This window comes from Peromyscus maniculatus, chromosome 7 (genome assembly GCF_049852395.1).
Source record: "Peromyscus maniculatus bairdii isolate BWxNUB_F1_BW_parent chromosome 7, HU_Pman_BW_mat_3.1, whole genome shotgun sequence".
Classification (NCBI taxonomy): domain Eukaryota; kingdom Metazoa; phylum Chordata; class Mammalia; order Rodentia; family Cricetidae; genus Peromyscus; species Peromyscus maniculatus.
In genome coordinates, this window is record NC_134858.1 from 32879313 (window position 1) to 32895629 (window position 16317).

Here is a 16317-nt window from a genome sequence, read left to right on the forward strand (position 1 = left end):
ACCTGTAACCCCAGCATTCCAAAGATGGAAGCAAGAGGATCTTGAGGTGGCAGCCAGCTGGGCTTTGTAGAGAGACCCTAGCTACAAGAAAGTAAAGTGGGAGAACAGTTTGGTCTGGGGAGAGAAAAGGTATGCTGAATTTCAAGAGTCCTTCTGATTTTTAGTTATATGAACATGTGCCACTTTCCTGTGTGTGTGTGTGTGTGTGTGTGTGTGTGTGTGTGTGTGTGTGTGCTATTAATAGAAAGAATAATGTTTTGCTTCGGACCCATGTTTCTGAACACTCTCTAGTAATTTTATTTCAGCTCCAACCTCCCAGCAAACTAACCTAGAAACAATGAATGGCAATTTGCAGAATAGGATTCCAATAGAAAACAGTGATAAATGGAGAAAGCATATAGAAGTTTTACAAAGTACAAAAGGCCACTATATCATGACACAAAATTCAGAACATTAAGAAAAGATGAGCTGTGGGACATGATGGCTAGAGTAGCCCCAGGATCACTTTGAGCAGATTACAGAGCATGGTTCTTTATAAAGAGCATGGTCATTTGAAACAAGGCATTTCAATGCACAGAACACAGTTGATAGACACAGCTCTGCTGATTTTCTACTATGGCCAGTGACGATAATTCAAGACTTAAGAATTAAGAAGCAAATAGAAAATTTCACTGTATGAAAACAGAAAATACTTATCACCAAATAAAAACATTTAGAAGATTTGGTACTACTGAGCTAGAAAGAACAGGGAACATGATAAAACCTGATTATGCATATTAGGTAAATGCTCTACCAATGAGCTATATGCCCAGCCATCTTTAATCCCAAGACCTGGGAGACAGAAACAGGCAGATCTCTGAGTTCAAGGACAGCCTAGTCTATAGAGTGAGTTCCAAGATAGCCAGGGCTACACAGAGAAACCCAGTCTTGGAAAACAAAAACAAACAAAAGGCAGTTTTCCCCTTTACTAAACCTAATCTTAACCCTCTCACTGTTTGTCTTATCAACAAGTGTCCTTAGCATCTTTGCCATAAAACAGACTTTAGCTTTATAATTTGGCAATCTGTAAATGGAAATGATCGAATCCACTCTTCCCTCTCTGAACTATGGGAGATGAAAAACAGTACTTTGGGCATACCAGGCACATACTCTACCGCTGAACTACATCCCCATTCTAGAATGGTAGAATTTTTAGTTTGGCAGCTTTTTTTGTTTTGTTTGTTTGTTTGTTTGTTTTAAAAACATTTAAATGTTTTAAATGTTCTATACGCATGTAATCCAATTCCACTGATTTACTTACAGGACACCTGTTTGTTCAGCTGTACGATGAAGTGAACTTAAACTGCATTACTTTGTTAAGATTTCAAGTTAAGACATGAGTGTAGGTATTTAGAGACTGCATCTGTAGAATATTTGTGGACTGGAAGTTCCACCCCTAACTACTGATTTACTTTGACTTATGAACTTCTTGAAGCTCAGGAGAAACTCATTTCTAGAAAGCTGACACATCCAGCCCCTCTCTGAAGCCTCTACAGAATCTCTCAAATAGGCTTGTGCACTCTAGCCTCGAGGTCTGTCTTTACTCAGACCGTTCTTCCCCATCTATATGCATAGGCCACCAAACTTTAATTCCAATCGTACCTGATGATCTGAACTACCCTCCTGTGTCTGACTCACAAGGGCTCTGGGGATCTTAATACTGGTCCTCACGCTTACACAGCAAACACTGTGTCCTGAGTCATCACCACAGTCAAAGGGGATTTTTTTTTAAAGATTTATTTATTTATTATGTATACAGTGTTCTGCCTGCATGTATGCCTGCACGCTAGAAGAGGGCACCAGATCTCATTATAGATGGTTGTGAGCCACCATGTGGTTGCTGGGAACTGAGCTCAGGACCTCTGGGAGAGCAGCCAGTGCCCTTAACCTCTAAGCCACCTTTCCAGTGCCAAAGGTGAATTCTTAAAAGTAGAACTCTTTCTGTCAAGTGACTCAGGGGTATCAGTATTTGGGGGCAAGAAACTAGTGTTTCTTATCTCAAAACAAACTGGGTTAAATAAAAGCATTCCATGACTTCTCATCTGTGATTAATAAAATTAAATTCCTCATCATGGTTATAAAGCCCTAGCTCCACCCACCATTAGCACTTCATTCAGCCCCTCTCCTCTTTTGGAGCCCCCCCTTGTTTCAATGCTACCAGTAGGCTGCCTGTCCACCCTTCTCCTCTAAGTGCCTCTGCTACACTCTGACCCCTTATTTGTATCTTTTTGTTTGTTTTTTCTTCCGGAGCTGAGGACCGAACCCAGGGCCTTGCGCTGTATCTTTTAACATTTGCAATTACTGGCCTCTCCCACATGAGTAACTATTCTTTCGGGATAAGTAGTTCTATCATCTGTTCCTAGGCCCATTTCTATTACACAGTGTTTTAAGCAACAGAGTAAATGTTCAAATATTTGCTGATTCAACAATTGTGTACCTACTATGACAGTTAAAGTCTAGAAGGTAAACTGATGAAGAGAGAATAAGGTCACATAAGACTTGGTTGACAGTCTACCAATGTGTTTGATAAAACAGGGCTACATGTACTCAACTCAGTCTATTTCTAGTTTGTAGCTGCCTCTGATTATATTCTGCATATGCCTGTAGGATTCAAAAGGATCATTTTATTAGTCATAAGTTGTTGAATTTTCATGTTCAAATATATATTAAATGTCAAACAGTGTTAAAATTACCATTATTGCATCCAGCTTACCTCCCTAAAATACTACATAGCACTTACACTTTGTTCAATACCATTCCTCTCTGAAGAAGATTCTGTTATCATTATGTATGACAAATACCCTAGACAATGAAAGTGATTACAAAGCTTGCTAAATAAAAGTCACCTGACTATTATGCAGTAGTCAGGGAACAATGAGTGCAGAGTCAACTTTGTTAAGACAGTGCAATAATGTCTCAGCACAGTAGACATAGTACACTGACTTCAAAGTCAGTCCTCTTATGACACAATGACATGTGATGGTATCTCAACTGATGAATAAGACATAGGCTATTTCCTTGGAAGTCTAGCCTCTAGTGACAGAACACCATAGCCATGTAGGTTAAATACACACACACTAACACTGAGGAGGAACATGTGCTCATTGAACCCTTTATAGGAAATGAAATCCTAAAGACAAAATTCAGAGACTGTGTTGCTGTTTATCTTCCTTTCCCCCCAGAAGCACCTAGCACTTAATTCCATTCTCATCTTTTCCTAGTTTCCCTTCCATCCCCCAGTGAAAGAGCAATCACCCTCTCTTTAGCCTCCAGGGTACAAGGTCTGAAGGAACCCTCCTCCAACTCCACACATTTCTTTCCCTCCCCACCACAGTATTCTTATGGTCTAAAGTACCAATTAACCTGGAGAGATTCCTGGCCCATGTCACTACTGTGCTTCAGGCCCGTGAGACACAACTTTCAAGTTCAGTGAGACTGTACTTAGACACATGTGGTTCTTTGAGACAGACAGTATGTCAAACTAAAGGTCAAAATAGTTTAAAAATTATTCTGTGCCACAGACCTCTGAATGACAGAGATAATCTCTACATGTTAAAATTATGGGCAATTGCCTCTTTCTTTTGGTCTGAAATACCAACCTAAGTGTGTACTGATTTTATAAAAACCATTTTAACAATCCTTTAAGAACAAAAGAATGATATGACTAAACATGCCATCTTCAACTACCACGATAATCTCTGCAAGACTTCTGTCCTAATAAGAATCAATTTTAGCTGGACGGTGGTGGCGCACAACTTAATCCCAGAACTTGGGAGGCAGAGGCAGGCGGATCTCTGTGAGCTGGAGGCCAGTCTGTTCTACAAAGTGAGTTCCAGGACATACAGAACTGTTGAACAGAAAAATCCTAACCCCAAACCCAAAACCAACCAAACAAAAAAATCAACTTAAAAAAATAGTATTTTGTGTGATCTATAAATAAGCTGAGAGTCTAAAGTATTGTTTAGATTAGAAAAAAGAATCTGAAAGCGCTACACACACACACAAAAGAGATTATCATCTCCATAGCGCCCACAAAGTTTCAGCTCGGAAGAAACAGCTCCGAAAGCATTGCTTTGCCCAGCAGGCAACAGCAGTCTCAAAGTGGCCTGTGAACAAAACCAAAGGGGGAACAATTATGAGAGCAAAGCAGGCTAGGGAAACCTACAAACACACTGTATAATAAAGAGCTTAGGAGGCCAGTGAAGACAAGGGAGGGACTCCAGACAGTGAGCAGCCAGAGGGTAGGTGGCACCTCTCCTGTACCTCGGAGAACAGATCCTGTGCAGACATTAAGGAAAAAATATAAAGTTATAATGAAGCAGTTATGTAGAAAAGGCAAGAGGGCTGGCTCACTGGCAAGAGTACTTATTGCTCTGTAGGAGACCCAGGTTCGGTTCCCAGCACTCACATGGCGCTTCATAACCATCCATAACTCCAGTTCTAGGAGATCTGATGTCTTCTTTTGATTCTGAGGGCATCTGGCATGAACATGGTACACAAACACACAGGCAAAACACTCACACACACATGTTTTCAAAAAGGAGCAGAAAGCACCTGATAATCTTGGCTTCATGTTCATATCAATTCAAAACTTCCTTCCTTAGAGTGCCTTTCCTTCAGGCTATCATATTCTTACAACCCCTTTCATACTATTTTCCTGCTTTCCTCCACTGACCTCAGTATCTTAGCAAAATGAACTTTTAAAAACATTCAGTGCTGGGCATGGTTGTGTACACCTTAACCTCAGTACTCAGGAAGCCAAGGCAGAACATCAAAAGCTGGAGGTTGTGGCTGGAGAGATGGTTCAGCAGTCAAGAACACTGGCTGCTTTTCCAGAGGACCCACATAGACTCCTAGCACACACGTGGTGGCTCAGAGCTGTCTGTAACTCCAGTTCCTGGGGATCTGATACCCTCTTCTGGCCTCCTCTGGCACTGCATGTATGTAGTGAACAGATGTCCACAAGTGCAAGCAAAACACTCATACACGTAAAAGTAAGTAATGGTTTGGGTTTTTTGTTTTTGTTTTTGTCTTTTTTTTTTTTTTTTTTGGGTGGACAGAGTTTCTTAGTGTAACAGCTCTGGCTGTCTTGGAACTCACTTTGTGGACCAGGCTGACCTTGAATTCACAGAGATCCGCCTGCCTCTGCCTCCCAAGTGCTGGGATTAAAAATGTGGGCCACCACTGCCCAGCTGTAAGTAATGTTTTTAAGGGTGGAGGCCAGTTTTTTTTTTTTTATACAAGACCCTGGCTTAAATGAACAAACAAATACAATTTAAACAGAGCAAGATGTGGTGGGACCTACTTATAATCCCAGCTACAGAGGTAGAAGCAAGCAGGTTCAAGGCCAGCCTGGCAATTTAGCAAGAATCTTGTTTGTGTAAGATAATGGAGGAAAGGTCTGTATGGCTCAGCAATGGAGAACTTATCTAGAAAGTGTAAGGTCTAGGGTTTGCTCTCCATAGCTACAGAAACAAGCCACACAGTGGCAGGACAGGGCAGCAGCACACTGCTCCAGCTGGCTGGGGCTGTGAGGCACCCAGATGAGAGGGAACCCATTGAGAGGGCAGCTCTCTAGCTCCACCCCATGGGTGAGACGCCTGTGGATTCTGGAACAGTAAGAAGCACTTGCCAGTGACTTCTAATCTCAAGCTTTTCAGGCAGTGTTAAAAAGGCTGTGCTGACTGGCCTTCTGATAACAGTTAAAGAAATTTACGGATAATTTGTGTTTTTCTTTGCTATGTACAGATATCACTGTGCTCACTCCCCTGACTTTAGTTCTTAAGCAATTAATACTTTCTTTTCAAGTATTATCATTAAAATGATAAGAATTTTGTAAACCATTAAAACCAAGACTGAGACAGGGGAGAAGTCTGCAGCAGCTAAGAACTTTCAATCAATTTTTGGAGATGGGAAACAGAAACTTTAATGCAGATCTAAGATATATATGGGGCTGGAGAGATGGCTCAGAGGTTAAGAGCATCGACTGCTCTTCCAGAGGTCCTGAGTTCAATTCCCAGCAACCACATGGTGGCTCACAACAATCTGTAATGAGATCTGGCGCCCTCTTCTGTGTACATAATAAATAAATAAATCTTTAAAAAAAAAAAGATATATATGGATTTTCATAAAGTCTACTCACTGCAATTTTCTTCACCCACTGCTAAGTCAGAAAACGATTTCATTTTCTCTACCTCCCAAATCAAAGGTTTAGAGAAAAACAAAATGGAATTTTAAATAACTTGAGTCAAATACAACCAGGATCATTAGCCTGCAAAGAAATCACAAGATAAAGGAGTTCATTTGTTTCTCAAATTACTAAGTGCCTACTAAGTGCAAGGCCCTTCTTTACAATGGTAACAGAAAAGAACAAAACCAAACCCATGCCCTGGTGAAGCCCACAGTAGTAGTGAGGGTAAGCCTGGTAAGAAATGCTCTAGGAAACAGGGAAGGAAAAGGGAGGCAGGGCCTGACTTTAAACAGAGAGGGCACCTCAACCAGGTGCTCCCAGGCCAGCCTGGAGAAGGAGCATGTCACTGCCTATTAGAGGCAGGATACAACCAGGCAGAGAATTTCCAGTGAAAACTCTCCAATCACTTGTAGGAAATGGAGCTAATGCAAAGATCTGAGAACAACCTAAAGAACTATGATGGACCCACCTGCAGCCTATCACATCCATATAGCAAGAGTAGACTATAACTCTGGCATGGTAGCACACACTTTAATTCCCAGCACTTACGAGGGAAAGGAGGATCAAAAGTTCAAGATCAGACTCAGTTACTTAGTGAGTTCAAGGCCAGCTTAGACTACAGAGAGAGAAGGGAGTGGGTAAGGGGAGGGGAGAAAGGGAGGAGAGAGGTTAGGAGAGTGGGATAGAGAAAGAAGAAAGAGGAAAGAGGGGAGAGAGATGTGGGGGAGAGGAGGATAAGGGGAGAGGGAAGGAGAAGAGAGGGAGAGAACAGCAACAAAAGAATCAAGGAAAGGATGGGAGAAGAGTCTGGCAAATGCCTTAGAACTGAAGGGTATGAATGAGCCCACTATAACATGACAAGAATACTGGGCAAAGCCCCACCCCATTGTACACCACCATGAAACTGCATAATGTAGGGGATAGAGGACATCCACATATGTGGTGTGGTATTTCATTGTACTCTAATAAAACTTGCCTGAAGATCAGAGGACAAAACCAGTCACAGAGTTAAACACAGAGGTCAGGCAGTGGTGGCACACACCTTTAATCCTAGCACTTGGGAGGCAGAGATCCATCTGGATGGACCTTTGTGAGTTCAAGGTCACATTGGACTACATGAGATTGATCCAGTCTAAGAGAGAAACAGAGCAAGGCAATGGTGGCACACACCTTTAATCCCAGCACTAGGAAGGTTGAGATAGGAAGTGAAATGGCTAGACAGGAACTAGAGAGCTTTCAACTGAGGACTCAGGGGCATTCAGTCAGAGGATTAGTGGAGTTTGCAAGGTGAGAAGTGGCTGTGACTTGTTCCTTTGTCTCTCTGATCTTTCAGCATTTACCCCAATACCTGGCTCTGGGTTTTTACTGTAAGACCATTCAGGATTCATGCAACACTCAGTTTTCAAGGAAGGAGAAAGGGGAGAAACAAGATTATGTGAAAAGGATGTAAATGCCATCTCTAGAGCAATAACCAATTCCTGAAGACAGTACAGCAATGTCTCAACATTCTATGGGAGAATTACTTCAAACTTTCATTTCTATATGCTGCTGAACCAAATGGACAGGCAAAATCAAGTCATCCAAATACTTCTCAGGAAATTCCTGGAGTGTATGCTTTAATAAAAGAAGGAAACAAGCCAGAAAAGGACATGGTTCCACACAGGAAGGAGGTGAGAGAAAAGCAGGTCCAGGACAGCAGCTGGGCAGCGTTCCTAAAAACCAGTGAAGGTAGGAGCAAGAGGCAGGGCGCCAACAGCCAGGGTGATCCAGCTGAGCTCACAATGTTAACTGATAAGCATGTGAGAAGCATGCTGGCACACTTTGGGGGAAATTAACAGCAGGTAGGTGAACACTGAAGTGTAGGCCAACCTAAACAGTGAGGAGCACAGGTGGAAGAGACTGTATGTGTCTACAGCTAACACTATTCGGCAGAGAGGCCAAGTAGCAATATTTAACATTGGCCATGACTTCTCTTACATTTTTTTAGGAGCTTGACCTTCATCTGGTATATCCATAAACAAAATATTAGCTTGGGGAAGCAGAAAGAAACCATTTCCTGGACTCCAAGAATCTCTACAGCAGAGATCTAATGACTGATTTCTTGCCTGCAACAGTCTCACTATGTAGCCTAGGCTGGCCATGAACTCAAAGCAATCCTCTTGCCTCAACCTCCCAAGTGCTGGAATAGCAGGCATGAGCCATCATGCTCAGTGCTTCCCGTAACTCTTACCAAGTTTCAGAAATGTTGGGACCAATATATTGGGATTGGCAAACTGAGTGGATCAATTTCTCTAAACCAGTTAATAGTTTAACTCTGATAATACCAACTAGTGAGATATATAGTACATATAACAATGGTATTAGGTCAAACGTATCAGTATGTGCCAGCCATTAACAACTAAAGCATATACAATGAGCCACATCTTTAATTGTTCTTACTCAAATAGGAAAATCCTGCTGAAAATACATGTTTAATTTTCTTAGGGTCTTAACATCTGGCTTTTATCCAACCAAGTGTTTTTAAAAATCCATAATTTTTTTTTCTGTTGATAGTCTAGAAACTATGTTGTATGTTCATTACCCAATAAGATTACTTTGATTTTTACATAATACCTTAAAATATATAGCTCTTTACAGTTTTGAAAATGTGCAAATACTGGGCTAGGGATGTAGCACCATAGTGGAGTGCTTCCCTAGCATATGACAGGCCCTTGCATGAGAAGTGATGCATGATGATTAATCCTGAGTATCAACTTAATTGGCTTAACAAAGGCCCAAGAAATAAGTACACTTTTGAGTATGTCTATGAGGGGTTTCCAGAAACAACTAGATCGTAAGCGTTCTGACCTAATCAATGAGTCCATCCCTTGATACATTCACAGTGCAACAGAATTAATGGGAGGCGGAGAAAAGTAAGAAGCAAGACCTACTTAGAAGGACCTACTTAGAAGAAGTCATCGCTGGTGGGATGCCCTTGGGAGCTATATCTTGCTCTGGCCCCTTCCTTCTTATTTCCTGGTCAACATAACTGTTCCACCAAGCTCCCTCCACTATGATGGACTCACCCCTGGAACTATGAGACAAAATAAGTCTTTTCACCTTTAAGCTACTGTATTTAGGTATTTGGTCATAGTCACAAAAGTCTAATACAGACTAATAATTTGAGTACCTACTGCATGCTACACACTACATATCTTTATCTGATTGATTATCAACCTTATTAGGCAGGTATTATTAATTCACTTTACAAATGAAGAATGAAGGTGTGGAGCTTAAATGCTGTCAATGATGAAGTCCCCAACCCCCAATCTATTTTCTTTTTGTGTGTATGAGTGGTTGATAGAATGGATATATGTGTACCACCTGAGTGCCTGGTGTTGTGCAGAGGTCAGAAGAAGGTGTTGGATACCTGTGAACTGGGGTTACGGATGATTATGAACCACCAGGTGGGTGCTAGGGACTGAACCCAGGCCCACTTCATCTCTACATCACTGAAGTTCTCTACATCACTGAGCCCTCCCAGTCTATTTTCAAATCTCCTCACTTTTCTAAATATCAATCTGTTACTTCAAATAAGCACAGGAATTTCAGTATCATAAAGTTGTTTACACTATCCTCTTCTATGGAAGAGAAATTTAAGGCAGAAAACTTTGAAGTAAATAACCACAGAGACAAAATTAAGACTGAGTTCTGTATTTCTTGGCTCCTAGCTCATTTACAAACTATCTGACAAGTATTTATACACCTGGTCCTATACTATGTGCTGAGACTAGCTGATAGTCTTTACATACTGGCATCTGCTAAGCTTTACAAAAGTGCTTTAATATGCATTAATTTAATCTTCAAGTAGCCCTAAACCAGCTAACACTTAGAGTTTAAAACACACACTAAAGAAGGCTGTAGACATAGCTTAATGGATAGGAACAGGTTTAGCTTGTGTAAAGACCAATGTTATAAAATACTCATCCAGGCATGATGGCTCAAACTTGTACTCTTGGCACTGAGAAGGCTAAGGCACTGAGTTGGAGAACAGCCTGGACTATGCAGTGAGACCTAGTCTAAAACAACAACAAAAACCAGCTGGGCATGGGTAATCCTAGCACTCAGGAAGCTAAAGCAAGGGCACTATCTCAAAACTGAGGATAGCCTGTTACATAGGGACTACGAGGCCCAGACCTGGCTAACTGCAAGCCCCTGATCTCAACATACAAATAAATTACCCAAAAACCAAAAAAGTGGAAGATTAAATTATATAGCCACCATGCACTCTATCATCTGCAAGACTTACAGGCCACAAGTCTCTTCTGGATCAACATTCTGTGATCTAATGAAAAGTATATTGTTTCCCTAGTTAAAAGCAGATGACTTGGGCTTGAGAAATGGCTTAGTGGTTAAGAGCACTGGCTGCTCTTCCAGGGGACTTGAGTTCAATCCTAGCAACCACACGGGCAGCTCACAACTATGTGTAACTCCAGTTCCAGGGCATCTGACACACAGGCAAAACACCAATGCATAAAAATAAAAATAAATTATTTTTTTAAAAAGCATATGACTTAAGGTGCTTGCTAACATTCATAAAGCACTGAATTTGATTCCCATCAGCAACAAAACAAGTGTTTGCAAGATATGCAGCTCCTTCTTGGATGCATCTTGGGTCTCTTTAACTGCTAAAGGAGCTAGTTTCTTGCTTGGCAACATTAATAAATTCTTCTTTTTTAAAAAATATGATAATGGGCCGGGTGGTGGCGTACATCTTTAATGCCAGCACTCAGAAGACAGAGGCAGGGAATGTCTGTGAGTTCAAGGCCACATGGTCTATAGAGTGAGTTCCAGGACAGGCTCCAAAACTACAGAGGAACCCTGTCTCAAAAACAAAACAACAACAACAACAACAAAAAAAAGATAATGGATTGTGGTTGTATTAAAAACAAATAGACAACAAAAGTTTCAGATAAAATATGTGTGGGATTTCAGCCAGAGCCATCTGGGGATGGGAGGACAATGGTCCCATGTTGGTTAACTGTCAAAGCTGATTGATCATAGATGGGAGTTTAGTACTTTCTCCCCTGCTCCTGCCCTTTTTTTCCTGTGTAGCTGAAGATGACCTTTAACCTCTTACATCCTCCTACCGCTGGTGTTCTGAGATGACAAAAATGGCAGGCCATGCACCACACCCACTTTACTTCTATTTGCTCATTTAAATTTTCACAGTTGGGGAAAAAAAAGAGTCCATAAAAAACTGGAGACAAGCCATGATATTAATATGGCTTGAAAAGAGAACTATGAATGCTCCCTCTGTTCTAACTTTTGTACTTTTCATGCTATAACTATTACTTTTATAACAGAAAGCATAAAATAAAATTATTTAAAGAAACACCCATTCTTTGTACATCATCTTTGATTTTAGGTAGTCTTGACTTTTTCTAAATAGGCAGACCAAGACCACACCCACAGTCTCACAAGGTCAAACATAACAGCAAAAACCACTTTCCATCTCTTTATCCGTTACTGCTATGCGTACACTTTTAGAAAGCTGCTGTACTAGAACAAGTACAACCTGTAAAGAAACTAACCAAGAGTAACTAATAGGGGCACAAACATGACAAACAAGACCAAGTTGAGAAAAACAATCCATGGCACAACTCCTTCATAGTCGGTCAGTTTTCAGTAAGGACCTCGAATGTGCAAAGTAGTCAGGCACCAGGGTAGGGATGTATTTTATCTCCTCAGCCATTGGTGCTGCCTATCAGGTTGGTAACTGGACAGACAGGACGAGGCTAGTAGCCTCATATGGCCCATCTCCAGCATTCTCGAATGACACAGCTACTATCCATGCTTCATGAAACACCAAAGTCCAGGAAGCACCAATTTAAGCTACACCTTCTGGACCATTGGTCAAAAGGTAGATAAGAGTATGAGGCAATAGAACAAGGGAATTTCTTGGAACTGCCTGTCTGAGGTTGGGTGTGGCAGCAGGCTTGTAATGCTGGCGTTCAGGAGAAGACTGATTCAGGAAGCCAAGAGTTGAAGGCTAATCTGGGAGGTACAGTGAATTCTAGGATAGCATGGGTTTCATAGTGGTAAGTATCCTGTCTCAAAAATTTAAAAAAAGTAAGGTGGTTTGGAAAAAATAATTACTATCCACAACCTACACTATAGGATGCTCTTTTTTAAAAAACCAGGGTCCCACGAGGCAGCCTTGGCTAGCCTGGAGTTCACTGTGTAGACCAACTAGGCTGGCCTCAAATGCACAGAAATACACCTGCCTCAGCCGCCTGAGAGCTGGGATTAAAGGTGTGTGTCACCACACCCAGGCCAGGAAAGCTTTTCTTTCTTTATTTATTTGGGGTGGAGGGGGCATATGTACCATAGCAAGCATGTGGAGGTCAAAAGGCAACTTCATGGTGTAGGTTTTCTCCTTCCACCTTTATGAGGTTCCACAGTTTTGAGGAAAACACCATTACATGCTGTGCCATCTCACCAACCCCCCACTTGGGAAATCTTAAGTATCACCCCAATACCATTCAGTTAGGTAAACTCCAAATACAAACATCAGCTCAGTCGAGTGCAATTGGGGTGGGGCACTCGGGAGGAACAGAATCTAGATTCTTTGTGCAGGCGCTAAACACATTCAAGCTAAGTCTTCACTTGTTAAGGTCAAAAGAGAGGCTCTTTCTGAAGTGCCATTTGAAAACCTTCACAGAACAGATACTTAGGGCTGTAGAAAAAAAGATCAGCTGTTAAGTGATGAAAAAATCAAAACCCAAATTACCTGTCAAGTTCATAGCAACTAAACTGGGACCAGTCCCCAGATCGCCTGGCTCCCGAGACCACACTTTCCAGGAAACCAGCAGTGAGTTCTTCCTAATTGCTTCTCTTAATCTCCCTAAAATCATAAAATAATGTCCAAGTACTTCCTGGTCTTCAGGCAATCAGGATCCCTGGTTAATCTGCAACTGGCAAATCTTGTTTTAGGAAGCACAACTTAGCCTTCTGTGAACTAATCAATCTTCCATGCATGCTGCTTAAGATTCCTTATTAATTAGTTATTATCTATATTTATGAAATACTAAGGGAGCTTTTTTGCTTTTCTCTAGAATAGACATCTTTAAAAAGTTCTTTTAAAAGATTATGTACTTTTTAAAATTATTATATTTGTGTGTGTGTGTGTGTGTGTGTGTGTGTGCATGCCTGAATGTGCTCAAGTGCATACGAACTCAGGAGGTGAAAGGACAACCTGGGAGAAGTCAGTTCTCCTCCTTCTATGTGGGACTCAGGTCATCAGTACAAGCTGAGCCAGCAATCAAGTTCTTTATGTAGTTATATAAATAAGCCATGTTTGAACAGATCTGTACTCTGTAAAAATGGTGACCCAGTAACAGAATGTCCTTCTATTTCCTCCCTTGGACTGGGAAAAACTTTTGGACAAGGAGTGTCTCTAATCAAAAGTCAACATGAAGTTGGTGAGGAAATAGTAATGAGAAGGCCTGAAAATAGCTCTGACTGGATAAGGAAGAGGAAGAAGATAATACATATTTGAAGGAAAGAGGGTGTATGCACATAAACTGTTTATAAACAGTAGCTCTATTTGTTTTGTTTTGTTGTTATTTTTTGAGACAGGTCTCTCTATGTAGCCCTGGCTGTACAAGAACTTGCTATGCAGACCAGGCTGGACTTGAATTCAAAGAGATCCTTCTGCCTCTGCCTCCTGAGGGCTGGGACTAATGGCATGCACCACCATGCCCAGCTGTAACTCTATTTTAAATTGTGAAATGCCAAGATTCATGGGAGAGGCATTAAGAAAATGTAACTTTTGTAACCACATGTAGAGATAAACAGAAAATTTGAATTCTTTAAATTCTTCAGCAAAAAACAAAACAAAACCTAAAAGCCTCATCTTTAATACAGTGAGTAGCAAAGCATCTTTATTTTCAGGCATTATAGAGTGTGCCTTGCATTAACCTGAAACCAAGAACACAGCTTTGTATCACTAGCAATGACATCTGAGTTGCTTCTTTGCTTTGTTTCCTGCCACAGAAGGCCAATTCTATACAAACAAGCATTAATCTTGAACAGTGCAAGAAAGGGAAAGACATATACAGGTTTTTCCACCCCTTCCCTCAAACCATAAAGGTCCTATACCTGGTACAGGTGTGTAATTAAATTCACTTAAAGGTGTGAATTTAAGGCCTGATGCTCATGTCTTAGGAAGGGGGCCTTATATGATTAACAAGTGATGCTCAATAATCCAATGACATTAGAACCTGCAACTGCAGCTTATCAGAAAGGGTATTAATTCTTTTAGAGTGGAATTTCTCAACTTTTATAGGTGTTCTACTTGTGAATTTCTTGTTCAGATGGATCAGAGCCACTAATAGAGGAAACAGTGCTTCCCAAACTGCTCCCAGGGAACTCTGTATCCAGACCACTTATCTTATTACAGACACACAGACAAGTCTTCTTTCCACCATTCTCTGCTTTCCTTCTTCATGCCAAAAACTGACCAATAAAAAGCTCAGAAACAGGCTGGGTGTGGAGGTATAGTCTTTAATCCTAGCACCAGGGAAGCAGAGTCAACATTCTGTGAATTCAAGGCTAGCCTGGTCTACAACGTGAGCCCCTTAAAACAGATCGACAGACAAAAAATCCAACCCAACTCAGAAACACTGCAGCCATACAAATATTTGTGAGCTTACTATATCAACAAGCTTGGGGATTAGGAAAAAAAAAAAGTTCTCAAGTAACTCTCATCAACAATGGTACAACTTGAATGCATAAATTGTAATTCACATTCCAAGGACAGTATTGAGCAGCGGGAAAAAGACCACGGGATGGGACATGACCTCATTAATGATCACCTACATTGCAATAGCCTAAATGGTTTTCCAGCTACAAACCCTTTTATTTTCCATCTGTCCTGCACTGCATTATCAGATTCCTATCTACAATTTCACTTACAAGGAACTTCTCAAGAAGTTTCAAAGACTTTCAACTACCTAACACATAAAGTTTAAACTCTTCAACTTTTAGTTTCTGTAGGCTATCCACCTGTTCAACTGTTTCACACGTAATGTGGTCCCCCTCTGCTAATCCTTTTTTAAAGGAAGAAGGACCCAAACCTAATTCAACTACTTATTCTCCAACTGAAATGCAATCCCTCTCTCGTCAGAGAAGAGTCACTAGTTCTCATGACATCCTTTTAGCATCAGCTTCCCCAATAAATGGCATGAGCATCCCAGGGTGTTTTCAAAATTTCCATTGCAAATAGCTGTTCATATTCCCAGCTGCTCTTTGGTGATAGGAAAGCTGTGGTTTGCAGTTCCGACATGGGAGTTCCTTGTAGGAAAGGGAGAGGGTTGGACAGTTTCAAGCTATGGAAGGAAAAACTAAAGAAGGCAAAAGGGAAAAGGTTTGTGTTCTGTTCTTTCTGCCCTTTCTTCGGGAAGAGTAGAGAAGGGACAGGAGACCCCAAGAAACGAGCTCCCGAGGAAGGTCAGAAAAAAAACCGTGGTGCTCCCGAGGTAGGTCATATGGGGTAGGGGTCCTGGATGAAGGTAAAGAGCCGTCATCCTCGGGAGAAGGGACTGGTTACAAACAACGCCAAACAAAGGGGTTGGCAGTCGCCAAGTGAGAGGTTGGGATACGAGGGATCCGGGAATCTCCGGGAGGGCGAACGGCAAGAAAATAAAAGGGGACACACGACACGTCCCTCTGAGGACCCGCCGAGGACCCGGTTGCTAAGAGGGACGAGACAGATGCCGATGAAGGCTGAGGAGTCGGCGTCTCTCCGGCTTCTCTTCTAAAGGGCGCGGGGGCGGGGAAGTGTTTTTGAGTGGGGTCGCGTCCCCAAGCGAGGCACGGTGCCCAGGGCAGTGCTCTGCAAGAACGGAGAGCTGGGCCACGCGGAACCCGTTGAGGCTCCGGCATTTCCCAGCCCCAGCCTGGCTTCCCCACACACTCACCGCGTCTGCTCCAAACGCCACCGCTCCAGCTGCAGCTACCGGCCGGCGCAGCCGCACTGAGCGCGCACTGCCCACGTGACCTGCAGGCTGCCCGCCCACGTGACCAACAGAGCCCGCCCCTCGCCC

At 41.9% G+C, this 16317-nt stretch overlaps 1 protein-coding gene across 12 annotated transcripts in view; it reads right to left on the reverse strand.

Annotated features, from left to right (window-relative positions):
• The window catches only part of Fam118b (family with sequence similarity 118 member B), a 48391-nt gene extending 32100 nt beyond the window's left edge, over positions 1-16291 (reverse strand). For 6 of the 12 annotated variants that reach the window (XM_006979788.4, XM_076575977.1, XM_006979787.4 and 3 more), the window contains exon 1: positions 16192-16291. Coding sequence is in view for 6 of the 12 variants with exons in the window: in XM_076575978.1 (XP_076432093.1) it covers positions 9174-9187 (14 nt within the window). In the remaining 6 variants the exon portion in view is untranslated. Of the gene's footprint in view, positions 1-9173; positions 10380-16191 lie in introns of those variants that run through there. The other 6 variants (XM_076575978.1, XM_076575971.1, XM_076575969.1 and 3 more) reach the window with 3 other exon arrangements.
• Between the last annotated feature and the right edge of the window lie 26 nt (positions 16292-16317).